General features: G+C 42.0%; 2 protein-coding genes across 3 annotated transcripts; both read left to right on the top strand.

Annotated features, from left to right (window-relative positions):
* Window positions 1–260: 260 nt before the first annotated feature.
* Window positions 261–14,833, top strand: LOC149980158 (uncharacterized). 2 transcript variants are annotated; one of them, XM_090187526.1, is made up of 4 exons: window positions 271–741; window positions 1,543–1,673; window positions 2,851–3,008; window positions 14,692–14,833. In XM_090187526.1, the coding sequence occupies exons 1-4, from the start codon at window positions 480–482 to the stop codon at window positions 14,720–14,722; spliced, it is 582 nt and encodes a 193-aa protein (XP_090043652.1). In that variant the 5' UTR covers window positions 271–479; the 3' UTR covers window positions 14,723–14,833. The 2 variants fall into 2 exon arrangements, with proteins under 2 accessions (XP_021475255.3, XP_090043652.1); XM_021619580.3 differs by lacking the exon at window positions 14,692–14,833 and having other exon boundaries at window positions 261–741; window positions 2,851–4,337.
* Window positions 8,652–15,471, top strand: LOC110534666 (uncharacterized). The gene is made up of 3 exons (XM_021619592.3): window positions 8,652–9,144; window positions 10,864–11,003; window positions 11,209–15,471. Exons 1-3 carry the CDS (start codon window positions 8,877–8,879, stop codon window positions 12,286–12,288), a joined length of 1,488 nt encoding a protein of 495 aa, XP_021475267.3. The 5' UTR covers window positions 8,652–8,876; the 3' UTR covers window positions 12,289–15,471.
* Window positions 15,472–19,516: the final 4,045 nt, after the last annotated feature.

Raw genomic sequence — 19,516 nt, 5'->3', positions numbered from 1 at the left:
GGTTTTCTGATCCACGCCCCTACCTTTTTTTTTATTTGACCAACAGATCTGTATTCCGAGTCATGCGAAATCCATAGATTAGGGTCTAATGAATTCATTTCAATTGACTGATGTCCTTATATGAACTGTAACTCAGTCAAATCTTTGAAATTGTTTCATGTTGCGTTTATATTTTTGTTCAGTATATAGAGCAGTACCGTGTTTCAAAGAACAGTGCGCGTACCTTTTTCATTTAACCACACCCTTTGAGCCATGACGCCAACCAATAAGATAATTTCATTTCAAGTGTAAACGGAAGTGAACAGTGACCAACAATTTCCCCGTTAGCGTTTTTATTTCGACGTTTATTAACACGCTGAACTCAAAATATGACAAATGTAACTGCACAGCATCAAATTTACCACAGGTAGTGTGTAATTCGCGTTGGAGACAGGATTTTGTTCATATGTTATCTAGCTTGCTAGTTGCTGACGTTAACAATGGCAAACTGTGACGGTGTGGTTTTTCACACTCAAATAGCCTCCATCATGGAGGTGCTAGCGAATGCAGCCGTTGCAGAGATCTGTAAACTCGTAGACGACGAATATGCAGTGTTTCGTTTGGAAATAACTCAAAGTCAGAAAGAAAACAGGGCATTGCAGAGGAAACTACAGCTACTTGAACTGAAGGTGGCACGGGAGCGCGTCCTCGCCAGTCCCAGTAGTGTCAAGATCCTCGACCGATACAGAGGAATGGCAAGAGGTATATTTGCAGTGCCTGTCGCCCCCATCCTCTGTACGCATGTTCAGATGTGTTACCCAGGATTGTGTCTTAGTTAGCCCATTCAAATAGACGATAAAAGTTATTTAAGCAATAAGGCCCGAAGAGGTGTGGTATATGGCCAATATACAATAGAGTGCCTGGATACAGCCCTTAGCCGTGGTATATTGGCCATGTATATCACAAACCCCCGAGGAGCCTATTGCTATTATACATTGGTTACCAACGTAATTAGGGCAGTACAACTAAATGTTTCATATAAGCAATACATTATTTTTCAAATATAAAATGTACACTTGCAAAGTTGCACCCGGATGTATTTTGAGAAACACAGGACATGTGGAATGGTCCAATGGAAATGCGAGCGCAAGGTGAGAGGATATGTCGTAGCCGAGGCAGTGTTTGAAAACAGCCAGGTGCAACTTGCTAAACTGTGCACAGTAAGTGTATAATTTTTATTTGAAATATTATTTCTCGCATAAATGTAAGTTAAATGTTTCCAAAAATCGGGCAAAGTGAGGCGCATTTGCGTTTAGAGAGTGTCTGGATTAAACAGCGTCGAGATTATAGTTCACGAGGGAGCAAACTGGGGTCAGTACCATCAACTGAAAACCCGGGGTTGCTGTAAACTGGGTATACTCCACTTGGGATCCATGAGAGCTTGTTCTTGAATAGTAGGCAATAATTCACGTAGGCAATAATTCACCAGATTAATTTACTTAGTTATCTTGCGCATATCGGTCGGGCTCTACTAAGCACCTCTTTTCCCACAATAACTCTCAGGGGAAGGACATCTCACTGGAGGCCACAGGAGCTTTGTGAAGCGAGCGGGACACAACACATGGATAGATGACCAACCAATCACTGTTGATGAGGGGAGTGGAACTTCAACCCAGCACGTTATCTTGATAGAGGTTAGTGTGGCCACAACACACAAGTTTCTCTAACTAGCCCGAGTTGGTTTGGCTACTTTCTCTTTCTCCCACACACCGGCCCCTGCTCTTCTCTCACCCCTCCCCCACCCTTAGCATAGCGCACCTTCTCTCAAATCTCCATTGAAGTAAACCAATAAAAATACATTCTTTAAAACGCATGAATACGGATATCCTAAAAATATAATATTATTACAATTGTGAAATCATTTCAAATGCCCATCACTACCCTAAGCTATTCACTTAAAATATATATATTTAACCTTTATTTAACTAGGCAAGTTAAGAACAAATTCTTATTTACAATGACGGCCTACCAAAAGCCTCCTGCAAGGAAGGGGGCTGGGATATAAAATAAATATAGGACAAAATACACATCACGACAAGAGACAACACTACATAAAGAGACAACATAGCATGGCAGCAACACAACATGACAACAACATGGTACAAGCATTATTGGGCACAGACAACAGCACAAAGGTCAGGAAGGTACAGACAACAATACATCACACAAAGCAGCCACAATTGTCAGAGTGTCCATGATGTTATCTTTGAATGAAGAATTCAGTTAACTGTCCAGTTCAAATATTTGTTGCCGCTCGTTCCAGTCATTAGCTGCAGTGAACTGAAATGTACATCCACATTTATCTGCCATAGCCCCCAGAGATCCATAAAGTTTGGACATAAAAAATACAAAAAATGCATTTGGGGTGCAAAAACAAAGAAAAAAAGTTATATTCATATTTTTTTATTGTATGTGATCTGTAGTGGCCATTTATGACTCAATTGATAGTAAATATGAACAGACAATATTTATTAACAAGCTCTTATTTAGATCTTATTTCATGTGAAAATTATTCCACTGCTCTGAGAACTTTCACTATTCCTGACCTGTTAGAAACAATTTGAATATCAAACTCAAATTATAATTACACAATTACACACAAGAAAGAAATAATTATGAAGGTGGCACCTCTCATAGGTACAACAGGACCTGACACAGTGGCATGTATGGCCTTAGCGATACGATCAAAAACTAATGTCTATTATAGAACATAAAAATGAATTGCTGGGTCTCAGGAGGGTATGGGAGCTTGTGAGACTTTCCTACGATGTTGTTATCCAATTAGACTCCTGTACCACCTCTTCTTGTCAGTCTGCAGATGCAGAGGCTACAGGTCCTGGAGGATCGTCTCTGGTCAAGCAGGAGAAGACTGAAAGAGAGGACCCACCACACAGCAGAGAGACCCAGACTAGAGCGGCCCCTGTAGCCACGGAGGACCCAGCGCTGCCCAGGATCCGATGCAGCATCGGGTCAGTGGAACACCGAACACCGTCAGAGATCAACACTGAGACTTTAACTGAAACACACAGGCTCTTACACAGAGGATATGACCACAGATCAGACCCAGAGAGACTGGGCTGTCCTCCTGCTCCCGGCTCAGAGTACTTACCGGTATTTCACCAGAGCCAGAGGACAGTTTATTCCCATGGAGATGTTGGTGACGCTCTAGACACTGGCGGTGATGATCTGTCTTGTTCTTACACTACAGAGATGGACCCTAGCAACATATCCTTGGGCTTAGAGAGACAGACCGATCTGTCTAGAGGGGACTGGAACCGGTACAGTAGTAGTGTATACTCTGAAGGGTGCCAGGACAAGAAAGTGGAGGTTATGGTGGTAGATGAGGTGACTGTGAAAGTGGAGGGCGACGTTCCTCCCACGTGGAATGCAGATGGTCACCTAGGAGACGGACAGTCCCAGGGTAGAGATTTCTTAGATTACAGGGAACGCTTAGAGGCCAATCCAAATGTTGCAATCCAATCCCCTTTACATTCGCTCAGGGATCGCGACCCAGTGTCCACGTCGATGGAGCCTTCCGATTCACAAGGCCGAGTCCTTTTCGATCAGGTATTGAACTCAAACGACAGAGCTAGAGCCCAGGCTCAGGGAGGGGGAGCCACATCAGGTAATGGTAAAGAGAAACGGTTCCTCTGCATGTTCTGTAATAAAGGATTCAGCTGCCTCCAGAAGGTGGAGATGCACCAGAGGGTCCACACAGGGGTAAAACCCTACAGCTGTACCCAATGTCATATGCGCTTCGCCCAGGCTCGTGACCTCAAGAGGCACCAGAGGGTCCACACAGGGGAGAAACCCTACAGCTGCCCCCAGTGTGAAAAGAGGTTCTCCCGCCAGGACAATCTGAAGATACACCTGAAGGTCCACACAGGAGAGAGGCAGTTTGCTTGTACGCAATGCGGGAAGAAGTTCACAGAGAGGAGCTACCTCAGGATACACCAGCAGAAAAACCATCCCAATCTATTAACATAGAAAGTAATCATTCCACTAGATAGCTTCTGAAGTTTAGATCAAAACCTGCATTAAAGGGTAGGTAGCATAAACATAACTGAATGTAACATGGATTTGCATTAGTATACACATCAAAAGTCCCAATGCAAAGTTACCTCACTTTTCAATTTTTCGAGTTATTACATAAAACCCATAAAAATGCCGAAGTCATCCTGGAAGATGTTTTCGCGGGGTGTGACGTAAGATGGAAGCCCCAGGAAAGCCAGCCTATTCCCCATAAATGTAAACTCCAACAGAAATAACTTTATATTAAACAATATTGTTTACACTCATTACTACTGGTTTCAATTACATTTACTTTATGAATGTATTATTACAAATCAGCTTGCAAGGTTGCTAGCCAACTAGCCTGCTAACGTCAGTGGTGTAAAGTACTACTTAGGTAGTTTTCGGGGTATCTGTACTTTACATTTTGGACAATTTATAATGTACTTTTTACTCCAAACATTTTCACTGAAACCAAAAGGTATGTTACATTTTGAATGCTTAGCAGGAGAGGAAAATGGTCCAATTCACACACTTATCAAGAGAACATCCCTGGTCATCCCTACTGCCTTTGATCTTGTGGACTCACTAAACACGAATGCTTTGTTTGTGAATGATGTCTTATGAAGAGTGCCCCGGGCTACCTGTAAAAACAATCAAATCAAATGCAGTCTGGTTTGCTTAATACTTTGATACTTAGGTATATTTCAGCAATTACATTTACTTTTGATACTTAAGTATATTTAATACCAAATATTTTTGAACTTTTACTCCGTAGTATTTTACTGGGTGACCTTCACTTTTACTTGAGTCATTTTCTATTAAGGTATCTTTACTTTTACTCAAGTGTGACAATTGGTTACTTATTCCACTACTAGCTAACGTTAGCACTGCATGAGTCAGCCAGTTGCTATCAACACCTAACTTCCAGCTACATTAATGTAGACCAAAGTTTTGGGAAAGCATAACGCCATCTAACCAGTTATCAAATAATGTTACCAGTTTATGCAGCAGTGGAGGCTCGTTTGAGGAGGAAATGGAGGACCATCCTCAGTGAAATTTCATAAAAATCCAAATGGTGAAACATTAAGTAATTTTTTTAGATACAACTATACTAAATATATTGAAATAACTTGCACTAACTGGACAAAAATATAGTTCTAATACCAAGAAAACTATTTATAAATCTACCTCCTCCTGTAATTTGAAGGCCAGCATCCCGGAGTCGCCTCTTCACTGTTGATGTTGAGACTGGCTTCTGTTTCTTGACACTCTAATGTACTTGTACTCTTGCTCAGTTGTGCACCGGGGCCTCCCACTCTTCTTTCTATTCTATTTAAAGCCAGTTTGTGCTGTTCTGTGAAGGGAGTAGTACACAGCGTTGTACGAGATCTTCAATTTCTTGGCAATTTCTCGCATGGAATAGCCTTAATTTCTCAGAACAAGAATAGACTGACGAGTTTCAGAAGAAAGTTCTTTGTTTCTGGCCGTTTTGAGCCTGTAATCGAACCCACATGCTGATGCTCCAGATACTCAACTAGTCTAAAGAAGGCCAGTTTTATTGCTTCTTTAATCAGAACAACAGTTTTAAGCTGTGCTAACATAATTGCAAAAGGGTTTTCTAATGATCAATTGCCTTTTTAAAATGATAAACTTGGATTAGCTAACACAACGTGCCATTGGACACCTATGTAGATATTCCATTAAAAATCACCTGTTTCCAGCAACAAAAGTAATTTACAACATTAACAATGTCTACACTGTATTTCTGATCAATTTGATGTTATTTTAATGGACAAAAATGTGCTTTTCTTTCAAAAACAAGGACATTTCTAAGTGACCCCAAACATGAACAGTAGTGTACTTTCTTCCTCCTACCTCCATAATGTCAAGCTTGATTAACAACCCCTCCTTCCACATAACATACGCTTTCTCCACATCAAAAACGACCGCTACTACAGTCTCCTTGTTCCCTGAGACTTCCTGACCTCTGCTTCTAAGTAGAGCACTGGGTCCATAGTTCCCCTTCCTGAACCCACTCTGATGTGGCGATAGTAGCCCCCTGCTCTCCCGGAAGTAAGTTAGCCTCTCTGTAATCATATGTTCCATAATCTTCCATACAAATGATGTTAAAGCTATTGGCCGATAGCTTGTTGGGTCCTTCCCCGGCTTCCGGATTGGTACCACTACTGCCTCCTTCCAACTGCCTGGTAGTTTCCCCTCCTCCCACACTGTGGAGAAGGCACAAAAAAAAACTATTCCCCTCAGGAGACTGAAAAGATTTGGCATGGGTCCTCAGATCCTCCAAAGGTTTTACAGCTGCACCATCGAGAGCATCCTGACGGGTTGCATCACTGCCTGGTATGGCAACTGCTTAGCCTCCGACCACAAGGCACTACAGAGGGTAGCGCGTACAGCCCGGTACATCACCGGGGCCAAGCTTCCGGCCAACCAGGACCTCTATACCAGGCGGTGTCAGATGAAGGCCCTAAGAATTGTCAGACTCCAGCCAACCTAGTCATAGACTCTCTGCTACCGCACGGCAAGCGGTACCGGAGTGCCAAGTCTATGTCCAAGAGGCTCCTCAATAGCTTCTACCCCCAAGCCATAAGACTCATGAACAGCTAATCAAATGGCTGCCCAGACTATTGGCATTGCCCCCCCGGAACGCTTCTGCTACTCTGTTATTCTCTATGCATAGTAACTTTAATAACTGTACCTACATGTACATGTTACCTCGACACCAGTGTCCCTGCACATTGACTCTGTACCGGTAACCCCTGTATATAGCCCCGCTATTGTTATTTACCGCTGCTCTTTAATCATTTGTTATTCTTCTCTTTTTGGGGGGTATTTTCTTAACTGCATTGTTGGTTAAGGGCTTGTAAGGTCTACCTACACCTGTTGTATTCAGCGCATGTGACAAATTACATTTGATTTGATTTTGTTGTACAACACCAAAACCTTACCCAGTGCCTCATCACTAAGATGGGACAACATAACCTAGCACACCCCATCTTTCCCAGTTGAAGTTAACCCAGACTTACCTATTGTCCTTTTCATCTCTGCCATTGTAAATGGTGCATTCAATGCATCCTTTACATCCTCCCTCATATCCAGCACTCCAGGATATTCCTCTCTTGTTCTCCCTCTCCCCCTCTGCCCATCCTCTGACAAATTTGCCAAGCTAAATGAAAACTCCTCTGGAAAGCATGGAGTTTATTAGGCTACAGATTAAATAAATTATGAACTTCACATGGTGGTGAATGTGCAAGATACTCCTTTCCAATAAATATCGAGGATCTTATTCTGGTGACATGATTGATGCTTGGCTGCCGTTTGACAAATAATATCGCTCTTATCCATAATAATCTCATAATGTAGATAGCCAACCTCCACTGTATGTGCGAGCTGTTAGCTAGAGCGCATGTGCCAAGACCAGAGTGGGCACATTTGCTATTTTAACAGTTGTGACAAAACCATCAGTAGAGTTGAAAATGTGATGGAATCTCATTTAACTTGTATTTATTTGTATTCGGTACATGGGAATTTAACAGCAAAAGTTATTTTTTCATCGGCAAAAAGACTGATGGAAACGTGTCGGTGGGAAAATGCGCATATTGTTTCATGCAGATTGTATATTCGTAATGAAAATCTGTCTCAAATTGAATGGAAACCTACCTAATGTCTAGGAGTGCAGTGATGCGTACGTAACATATTTTGGAATGCCGTTCCTTTCATTCAAGGTTTACAAATGCTATCATCTAATTTCCCCATCAATCTTCATAGGCCGATCCACTATTTAAACTTACAGGCTGCAAGTAAATGAAGGACTTTCTGGTCTCAGTGAAGCTTGGTCGGGAATGTCTTCCTGCCTAGCTGGTAGACTGGCAGACGTCTTAAAGCGATGTCACCTTGTGTATCTGGAGAGAATAATGTTTAGTGAATAACTTGATTGTTTCAGGCAAAACAAATGAATGAGCATCCAACGCACCTCCAGCTGGGTATTTTCAAACTAGATTTGCACTTCGAAGAGAAGATCTTGGGCCTGCTTCTCTCGGTTGGCGAAGCAACGTTTTTTTTTTTTTGTCCTTGAAGATCGCTACTACTTATGAATGGACGGAATAGCCTCAATTAGCCTACTGTAGCTAGATGGCTAGCTTCTTTACAATGATTTAGTCAAGACATGCACTACAGGATGCCAAATCTTTCCAGCGGATGAGTATTAGTTACGTAAGATTTAATGTGTTTTTTTTGGTATGGTTATTAATTATACTGCACTGATAGAGCGTAAATCCCAGAAAACAGATTTGATAGTGGCAGCAGCAGAGATATTTGAGTGTAAGAGATTTTAAAGCAGAAGATCTAAAGGGTTTTTTAAGAAAAGGGGTCTGTCCCCTCCTCCCAGTTGTCCTGGAATAAGATCTGGGAGGACTAGAGTACAGGGATAGGGGTGGTGAGTTTTTTGGGATATAGTGGTGTATAAAATGTGTGGGTTAGATGGTGGTGCAATTTATTTTCTCAATTTCCCCTTATTTTTTTGTGACAATGTGCAATTCACACTCCGACCTGTGAAAGGAAACAATAACCAACACAGCGTCCAGTCTACCGGAAACTCACACGAAGAAGTAAACAGAAAGTGAACAGTGACTAAGAACAATTTCCACTTTAGCGTTCATTGTTATTTAGACGTGTATTAACACCCCGGAACTCAAAATATGACTGATTTAACTGGACAGCATCACATACTTACAGCGTGTAGTGTTTAATAAGCGTTGGAGATGGGACTTGATTGATAGACGTGATCTCGGTAACGCTAGTGAACAATGGATAACTGTATGGTTTTTCACACTCAAATAGCCTCCGTCATGGAGGTGCTAGCGAATGCAGCGGTAGCTGAGCTCTGTAAACTCGTAGACGACGACTATGCAGTGTTTCGTTTGGAAATAACGCAAAGCCAGAAAGAAAACAGGGTTTTGCGAAGGAAACTACTGGAACTGAAGGTGGCAAGGGAGCGCGCAGAGAGGACAACGCGGGAGCGCGTCCTCGCCAGTCGTGTCAAGATCCCCGACCGAAACAGAGAAATGTCAAGAGGTACAGTTTGCGTACCAGTGTGTGGTGGACAACATTAGCGTGCAAAACAATAGTGGAATCGGCGGATCGCATTCAAATAAAAGTAACCTATTGAAACTGACTCAAACGGATAAAAATAGTGGAATCATGCCACAATAGACAATGCTATACCAGGTTGTAATGTTATGATAATTTGACAAAGTACAAATCTGTTGAAATCGCACTGTGGATGTATAGACTACAGAATTGAATTGGAGCGTTATTATATTGCAGTGTACATACAGCCTTACTTCTGGATTTAGGGTCCATGAAATGGGGTACCAGCCTACTCAGTGATACCCACAGATTACAATTGTGAAGAGTTTGCAGAAATATTAGAGTTGTAGATCTTATTGTTGAACTGTGGAAAATCACTTCACTATTCAGCCTCTCCCAGAAGGTGGTGCACAATTGGCCCAGCATCATCCGGCTTAGGGTTTGGCTGTCATTGTAAATAAGAATTTGTTCTTAACTGACTTGTTTAGTTAAATAAAGGTTAAATAAATATTGTGCATAATTAACATTAATATTGCAATGTACAATCAAATTTTCAATAATTTATTTATAAAGCCCTTACATCAGCTGATGTCAGTGCTGTACAGAAACCCTGCCTAAAACCCCAAACAGCAAGCAATGCAGGTGTAGAAGCACGGTGGTTAGGAAAAACTCCCTAGAAAGGCCGGAACCCCGGAAGAACCATAGAGAGGAACCAGACTACATACACCCTTACCTCTGGATCTTGAGTCCATAAAATGGGGTATTAGCCTACTCAGTGACACACACAGAACACAACTGTAAATAGTTTAAACAAATATTAGCATTATAGCTCATATTGTGGAACTTTAACTGTGGGAAATCACCTCATTATACAGCCTATTCCTTCCCAAGATCATAGGCATAAGGGTGTACATTGCAAAATGAATGTTCAATACAATAGGCTGAATAGTGAGGTGATTTTTCCACAGTTAAAGTAACACAATAAGAGCTACGCCGCTAATATGTGTAAACTCTTCAGAATTGTAATCTGTGGGTGTCACTGAATAGGCTGATAGTCCATTTCATGGACCCACGATCCATAGGTAAGGCTGTACAGTGCATATAAGTATGCCTCCAATGTAATTCTGAAGTCTACATCCCTGTGCTTTTAACAGTTGTTGTTTTTTTTTGCTTTAAACAACATTTTTGTATTTTGTTGAATTTGTATAACAACATGTTTAGAAGTATCGTCCAATTGTGGCATGATTCCACAATTATTATCCGTTTGCATTAATGGGGGACTTTTAGTTTGAAGGCAAACCATTCAGCTATTGTTGTTCATGGCACACACATATTTTACAGAGGCTGAGCAGCCTGTCATATATAGCGGCACTGCCTCTCCCCTGTTCCATTCTGCATGTGTTCAGATGTGTTACCTAGAATTGGGTCTTGCTGGTCACTTTTTGGATAGTATGCAATAATGGCCCTGATTACTTATCTATCTTGCACAAAGACACTATCATATTCTAACCAGATTGTTCATGTTCTGCATTTCCTATTATTTACTCAATGAAAACAATGTGATGCATGGAACATAATACATTGATCAATAAATAGTATATCAGGAAGCTATGAAAGTGTTACCTTACATCCCTGCCAATTCTAGACAGTATCAATAGTGTACAAAATACTGTTGACAGTACCTAACCACCTCTTTTCCCCCAGTCACTGTCTCAGGTGAAGGACGTCTCACTGGAGGGAACAGGAGCTTTGTGAAGCCAGCGAGACACAATACATGGAGAGATGACCAACCAATCACTGTTGAGGGGAGTGGAACCTCAACCCAGCACGTTATCGTAATAGAGGTTAGTGTAATAGTGTTGCATTAAAAATTACAATCACTTTGTAAATCAAATGTGGCCGTTTACTACCGGAAGGCTCTCCTCAGCTATTCACTTGCTTACATGTACATCCTTATTTATCTGCCATAGGGGAGCTTTTGAGACTTCCCTACGACATTGTTATCCAATTCAACTCATGTACCGGTAATAACCTCTCTTCTTGTGTCAGGCTGCAGGTCCTAGGGTCAAGCAGGAGAGGTCTGAAGGAGAGAAGGACCCACAGCACAGCAGAGCCATCCAGACTGGAGCGCCCCCTGTAAGCATAGAGGACCCCACCAGTGCCCCAACGTCTCCCAGGAACCGACCCAGCGTCAGGGAGGTCAGCGGAACGCAGAATGCCGTCCTCAAGTCAGAGACCGACACCAAGACTTTAAATTTAACACACAGGCTCTTACACACAGGTTCTGACCACAGATCAGACCCAGGGAGACTGGGCTGTCCTCCTGCTCCTGGTTCAGAGTCCTTACCGGTATTTCACCAGAGCCAGAGGATGGTTCATTGCCGTGGAGATGACGCGATAGACACTAGTGTTGATGATCCGTCTTGTTCTTACACTACAGAGATGGACCCTGGCAACATGACCTTGGTTTCAGAGACACAGACTGATCTGTCTAGAGGGGACTGGAACCGGTATAGTAGTAGTGTATACTCTGAAGGGTGCCTAGCTAAGAAAGGGGAGGTTATAGTGAAAGATGAGGTGACTGTGAAAGTGGAGGGTGTCGTTCCTCCCACATGGATTGCAGATAGTCACCTAGGAAACAGACACTCACAAGGCAGAGATTTCTTATATTACAGGGAAAGCTTAGAGACACATCCAAATGTTGAGACCCACTCCCCTACACACACATTCAGGGAATGCGACTCAGTGTCCACGTCGATGGGTCCTTCCGATTCACACGGCCGCGTCCTTTTTGATCAGGTATTGAACTCAAAGGACCAAAGGGCCAAGGCTCGGGGAGGGGGAGCAACATTAGGCAATAGTAAAGAGAAACGGTTCCTCTGCATGTTCTGTAACAAAGGCTTCAGCTGCTCCCAGAATGTGGAAATCCACCAGAGGATCCACACAGGAGAGAAACCCTACAGCTGCCCCCAGTGTCACATGTGCTTCGCTCAGTCTGGCAGCCTGAACAGGCACCAGAAGGTCCACACAGGGGAGAAACCCTTCAGCTGCCCTCAGTGTGATAAGAGGTTCTCCCGTCAGCACCTGCTGAAGACGCACCTGAAGATCCACACAGGAGAGAGGCCATAGCGCCTGTACGCACTGCAGGAAGAGATTCTCAGAGAAGAGCTACCTCAGGATACACCAGCAGACAAAACATTCCACTCTATAACATAGAAAGTTTGTTTAGATCAAACCCTGCAATGAAGGTAAACTCAGCGAGATGACTTAGATGCACAAAGTAAACAGCAGTAGTGGGTCTATTTCTACAACAACTAAGAGCGTTGAAGCACGATGCTAAATTTCTGATGTTTTGGTCCTGCGGCTACCACGTTGTAGCAGCGTGAAGCGAACTCATGTACATGCGCAGATACTGTGTGACTGTGTGAAAGCAAAGTCTAGCATCACGCTCATCACAATATCTGGGGTTCTGCTCGTGACAACCTCATAACGCTGAGTCTTCCTTTAAAGACAAAGGTTAATTTTCATTGTTGTCAGAATAATATTTCAGTGTTGCATATTCCTGGGTAGAATATTGCATTTAGGCATTGTGTGATACACATAATTACATTGCCTTCAGAAAGTATTCACACCAGTTGACGTTTTCCTCATTTTGTTGTGTTATTGGCCAACACACAATATCCCATGATGTCAAAGTGGAATTATGTTTTTAGACATTTTTACAAATTAATAAAAAATGAAAAGCTGAAATGTCTTGAGTCAGTAAGTATTCAACCCCTTTATTATGGCAAGCCTAAATAAGTTCAGGAGTAAAAACGTCACTTAAGTTGCATAGTTAACATGCTTTTTGAATGACTATCTCATCTCTGTACCCCACACCTACACCTACAGCTACACTGCTCAGTCGAGCAGTGAATTTCAAACACAGATTCAAGACCAGGTAGATTTCCAATGCCTCTGAATGATTGCACCTATTGGTAGATGGGTAAAATAAAAAAGCAGGCATTGAATATCCCTTTTGAGAATGGTGTAGTTATTACACTTTGGATGGTATATCAATACACCCAGTTACTACAAAGATACAGATGCCCTTCCTAACTCTGTTGCCAGAAAGGAAGGAAACCACTCAGGGATTTCACCATGAGGCCAATGGTGACTTTAAAACAGTTACAGAGTTTAATGGCTGTGATAGGAGAAAACTCAGGATGAATCAAGAACTTTGTAGTTACTCTACAACACTAACCTAATTGACAGAGTGAAAAGAAGGAAGCCTGTACAGAAGAAAAATATTCAAAAACATGCATCCTGTTTGCAAAAAGGCACTAAAGTAAAACTGCAAAAAATTAACTTTATGTCCTAAATACAAAGCCTTGTTTGGGGCAAAACAAACACATCAGTGAGTATGACTCTTCATATTTTCAAGCATGGTGGTGGCTGCATCAAGTTATGGGTGTGCTTGTCATCGGCAAGGACTAGGGAGTTTTTTTTTTTATCATAAAAATAAACGAAAGAGCTAAGCACAGGCAAAATCCAAGAGGAAAACCTGGGTCAGTCTGCTTTCCAATAGACACTGGGAGATTAATTCACCTTTCAGCAGGACAATTACCTAAAACACAAGGCCAAATATACACTGGCGTTGCATACCAAGACAACATTGAATGTTCCTGAGTGGCTTAGTATCAGATTTGACTTTCTTTTTTTTTTAAGTAAGAATAATGTGCAAATATTGTACAATCCAGGTGTGCAAAGCTCTTAATAAGGACTTACCCAGAAAGACTCACAGCTGTAAATCGCTGTCAAAGGTGATTCTAACATGTTTTGAATCTGGTTGAATACTTATAATCAAGATGTATTTTTTTTTTTTTTTTTACAAATGTAGAATTTTTCTTCCACTTTCACTGAGTATTTTGTGTAGATTGTTGACCAAAAAAAATACAATTAAATCAATTTTAATCCCACTTTGTAACACAACAAATTGTGGAAAAAGGGGTGTGAAGGCCGGACTTAATGTTTATATTGTGCTTGCACTGTGTAGACTGATGTTCAAATGCCATTGAAATACCCCAAAAATTCCTAAGACACTTTTAATGAGAAAATTAATGCAGATTTGTTGTTGAGACGTGTGGTTTTCATATGGTGTATTTAAAACTAGTTTCTGTTTAATAAACACAAAATTGGACTTTACATTCTAAGACATTCATTGAGACTCTCTTTAGTATAAATCTGATCTCACCCTATTCTGCATGCACCCAACATCGCTTTATTGCCAATATACACTTACACACCTACTGTACACGTCAAAATAGTTTAGTCAGGTTTGTCTGATGATGACTTTACTTATCATAGCTGACTTGATTATACCCACATATTTATGTCCACTATGATGGGTTGAAATGAAATTCTGTAACTACAGTATAGGACTCAAACATAGTGGGGATGGGTAAACACTCCATGTTGAAGGTGTGTTTATTATCTGTGTGTACATACCTGAGGGAGTGTAAGTCTGTGTAATCTGTATCACCTCTCATCCAGGAGGAGGAGGGTCCAGAGGTGCTGCTGGTGAAGGAGGAGGGGTATGAGGAGGGTCTGGGGGACCCTGAGGGGACCATGGTCATGGAGGACAACCATACTACACCTCCTGAACCCGCAGAGGAACCAGCTGAGCAACACAGGACCACACACAGTCTCACTGAGGTGAGCCCACTGTGAACTACTGTCTATATGACAGTTGTAGTGATGTTATTAGTAGATCCGGTGGCAAAGAGAAGCGCTTCCCGTGTTCATTCTGTGGGAAAGCCTTCAGTTTCCCCAAACAGGTGGATATCCACCAGAGGATGCACACAGGGGGAAAATAATAAGGCTGCCAACTGTGCCGGGCTAGTTTGTCAGACTCGTCCAACCTGAAGAGGCACCTGAGGGCCCACACAGGAGATAAATCATACAGCTGCCCCCAGTGTGATAAGAGGTTCTCCCATCAGCACCACCTGAAGAGACACCAGAGGGTCCACAGGGGAGAAAGGCCGTTCACCTGTATGCACTGCAGGAAGAGGTTCTCAGAAGAGCTACCTCAGTATACACCAGCTGAAAATGCACACATGTAATGTAGTACTAGTTATTTTGTAGTTAATTCTGTTGGTTTTGGATGTAGTAGGGAACTGGATGAGGTGACTTGAGGGAAGAATGCGTATGATAAGGCAGAGTATGGTGATGTAGGGCTGGGGGATATGGCCAAAATCTCATATCCTGATAACGATACATATCACGATATACACATTTTCTGTAAATTCAATGAATAAATAGTTTATATAAAATGACCACATGTAAAGGCCTATTTCTTATTACATTTTGAATTATACTCAACAAATAAAAGGTATTTACTCATATTTGATTTTCGCCTTTATAACCTTTGTGCAAATTTTCAAATAAGCATGAAACAAAATATAAAATGTATAAAATCTAAAAAAAAAAAGGTAAATAGAAAACACTTAAATATAGGCCTAAAATGTATTTTTTTTTGGGGGGGGGGGCTTGCCTGTTTTGCATGTTATTTTGGCATTAATACGTGTCACATATCAATTTTCATTTGGTTCCTTGGTCGAGTGTAAGCACATTATACTTAATTCTTCATTTTTTTAAATCATAAACTTAAATGGCTCCATATTGTTAGGTACTTGAATCACGTTGTTAGAGATGGGCTTCACTGTGGTTAACATTTGATAGTAATATTTCTGTACAGCAAAGAGTTTCGAACATACGTACCCCAACCAAAAAATGTGTACAGATGGCATCATTTGCACAAAACAGAAAGCTCAAACCACCACATCTAGCAGGGACTTCAGACAATCACGGATTACAAAGGGACCAGCTACGTAGCGGACACTGGTGCCTCACTTCCAGACAGGCTAAACAACTTTTTTGCCCGCTGTTCCCACATGTTTCAAGATCTCCCCCATTGTTCCTGTACCCAAGTATGCTACGGTAACTGTACTGAATGACTATCGCCCCATAGCACTCACTTCTGTCATCATGAAGTGGTTTGAGAGGCTAATAATGGACCATATCACCTCCACCTTACCCGATCCCACTTTAATTTGCATACCGCCCCAACAGATCCATGGACGAAGCCATCGCAGTACACACAGCCTTATCTCACTTAGACGAGAGGAATACCTATGTGAGAATGTGTGGCCATGCACAACTTCTACTTAATCATTAAGTTTGCTAACGACCCGACAGCGATAGGCCTGATTACAAACAATGATAAGACAGCCTACAGGGAGGAGGTTGGAGCCCCGGCAGAGTGGTGCCAGGACAATAACCTCTCTCTCAACGCCAACCAAACCAAGGAGCTGATTGTGCACTACAGGAGAGGGTCAAAGGGTAGCTGCACCGCCCTAAACCAGATGGCTCTTCAGAGGTTGGTGCGGTCAGCCCAATGCACCATCGGGAGTACGCTGCCTGCCCTCCAGGTCATTTATACCACTCTGTGTCGATGGAAGACCAAGAAGATCATTAGGGTCCTCAGCCAACCAAGCCACAGACTTTTCACTCTACTACCGTCTGGCAGACAATACAGGAGCATCAGAGTCCAACAGCCTCCGTGATGGCTTCTAACACCAGACCATCAGACTGTTGAACAGCCATTACTAGCTGTCTGCCTGTCCTGAACCTTAGACACTTTTTTGGCACACATTATCCCACTGACTCACACAAAAACACACACCCATACTTACAAATATAAACATACACACACAGTCAACTCTGCTGTCCTATGTACAGTATATGGAGACACTGGACACTTCCTGTTTTTTATACTGTTTATACACACTATTTACATAGTGTATTCTTGACACAGCTCACTCTAATACATCTGCTGCTGTACATATCATTCTTAGTATATCCTTTGGGTGCATTCATCCTGTGTATATAAGCACAGATTGCTATTTGGATTATTGATATAGTATTATTTGGATTGTAAATTGGATTCGTACTGTTATTTCTTGGTTTACATTTTGGATGATTTAAGGATTTGTTTGACATTATGTTAGTAACACAAGCATTTCACTGCACCCACTACGAAACTAGGCAGAGTTGCAAAGAAAAATCCATATCTCAGACTGGCCAATGAAAATAAAAGATTAAGATGGGCAAAAGAACACAGACACTGGACAGAGGAGTTCTGCCTAGAAGGCCAGCATCCCGTTATCGCCTCTTCACGGTTGAAGTTGAGGACTTGTGAGGTGTCTGTTTCTCAAACTAGACAATTTAATGGACTTGTCCTCTTTCTAGTTTGTGCACCGGGGCCTCCCACTCCTCATTCTATTTAGAGCCAGTTTGCGTTGTTCTGGAAAGGGAGTAGTACAGTCGTGGCCAAAAGTTTTGAGAATGACACAAGTATTAATTTATACAAAGTTTGCTGCTTCAGTGTCTTTAGATATTTCTGTCAGATGTTACTATGGAATACTGAAGTATAATTACAAGCATTTCATAAGTGTCAAAGGCTTTTATTGACACTTACATGAAGTTTATGCAAAGAGTCAATATTTGCAGTGTTGACCTTTCTATTTCAAGACCTCTGCAATCCGCCCTGGCCTGGTGTCAATTAACTTCTGGGCCTCATCTGGACTGATGGCAGCCCATTCTTGCATAATCAATGCTTGGAGTTTGTCAGAACTGGTGGGTTTTTGTTTGTCCACCCGCCTCTTGAGAATTGACCACAAGTTCTCAATGGGATTAAGGTCTGGGGAGTTTCCTGGTCATGGACCCAAAATATCGATGTTTTGTTCCCTGAGCCACTTAGTTGTCCCTTTTGCCTTATGCCAAGGTGCTCCATCATGCTGGAAAAGGAATTGTTCTTCACCAAACTGTTCCTGGATGGTTGGGAGAAGTTGCTCTCGGAGGATCTGTTGGTACTATTCTTTATTCATGGCTGTGTTCTTAGTCAAAATTGTGAGTGAGCCCACTCCCTTGGCTGAGAAGCAACCCCACACATGAATGGTCTCAGGATGCTTTACTGTTGGCATGACACAGGACTGATGGTAGCGCTCACCTTGTCTTCTCCGGACAAGCTTTTTTCCAGATGCCCCAAACAATCGGAAAGGGGATTCATCAGAGAAAATGACTTTACCCCAGTCCTCAGTAGTCCAATCCCTGTACCTTTTGCAGAATATCAGTCTGTCCCTGATGTTTTCCCTGGAGAGAAGTGGCTTCTTTGCTGCCCTTCTTGACACCAGGCCATCCTCCAAAAGTCTTTGCCTCACTGTGCGTGCAGATGCGCTCACACCTGCCTGCTGCCATTCCTGAGCAAGCTCTGTACTGGTGGTGCCCCGATCCCGCAGATAAATCAACTTTAGGAGATGGTCCTGGCGCTTGCTGGACTTTCTTGGGCGCCCTGAAGCCTTCTTCACAACAATTGAACCGCTCTCCTTGAAGTTCTTGATGATCTGATCGATGGTTGATTTAGGTGCAATCTTACTGGCAGCAATATCCTTGTCTTTGAATACCTTTTTGTGCAAAGCAATGATGACGGCATGTGTTTCCTTGCAGGTAACCATGATTGACAGAGGAAGAACAATGATTCCAAGCACCATCCTCCTTTTGAAGCTTCCAGTCTGTTATTTGAACTCAATCAGCATGACAGAGTGATCTCCAGCCTTGTCCTCATCAACACTCACACCTGTGTTAACGAGAGAATCACTGACATGATGTCAGCTGGTCCTTTTGTGGCAGGGCTGAAATGCAGTGGAAATGTTTTTGGGGGATTCAGTTAATTTGCATGGCAAAGAGGGACTTTGCAATTAATTGCAATTCATCAGATCACTCTTCATAACATTCTAGAGTATATGCAAATTGCCATCATACAAACTGAGGCAGCAGACTTTGAAAATTTATATTTGCGTCATTCTCAACTTTTGGCCACGATTGTACACAGTGTTGTACGAGATCTTCCGTTTCTTGGCAATTTATCGCATGGAATAGCCTTCATTTCTCAGAACAAGAATAGACAGAATAAAGTGCTTTGTTTCTGGACATTTTGAGACTGTAATCGAACCCACAAATGCTGATGCTGCAGATAGATACTCAACTAGTCTAAAGAAGGCTACTTTAATCAGCACAACAGATTTCAGCTGTGCTAACATAATTGCAAAAGGGTTTTGTAATGATCAATTAGCCTTTTAAATGATAAACTTGGATTAGCTAACACAACGTGCCACTGGAACACAGGAGTGATGGTAGCTGATAATGGGCCTCTGTCCACCTATGTAGATATTATTATCCATTAAAAATCGGCCGTTTCCAGCTACAATAGTCATTTACAACATTAACACTGTCTACACTGTATTTCTGATGAATTTGA

Source organism: Oncorhynchus mykiss, chromosome 10 (genome assembly GCF_057628025.1).
Source record: "Oncorhynchus mykiss isolate SJ-2025 chromosome 10, ASM5762802v1, whole genome shotgun sequence".
Taxonomy (NCBI): Eukaryota; Metazoa; Chordata; class Actinopteri; order Salmoniformes; family Salmonidae; genus Oncorhynchus; species Oncorhynchus mykiss.
The sequence above is the reverse complement of the archived record's forward strand: the minus strand, read 5'-3'. Positions and strand labels throughout refer to the sequence as shown.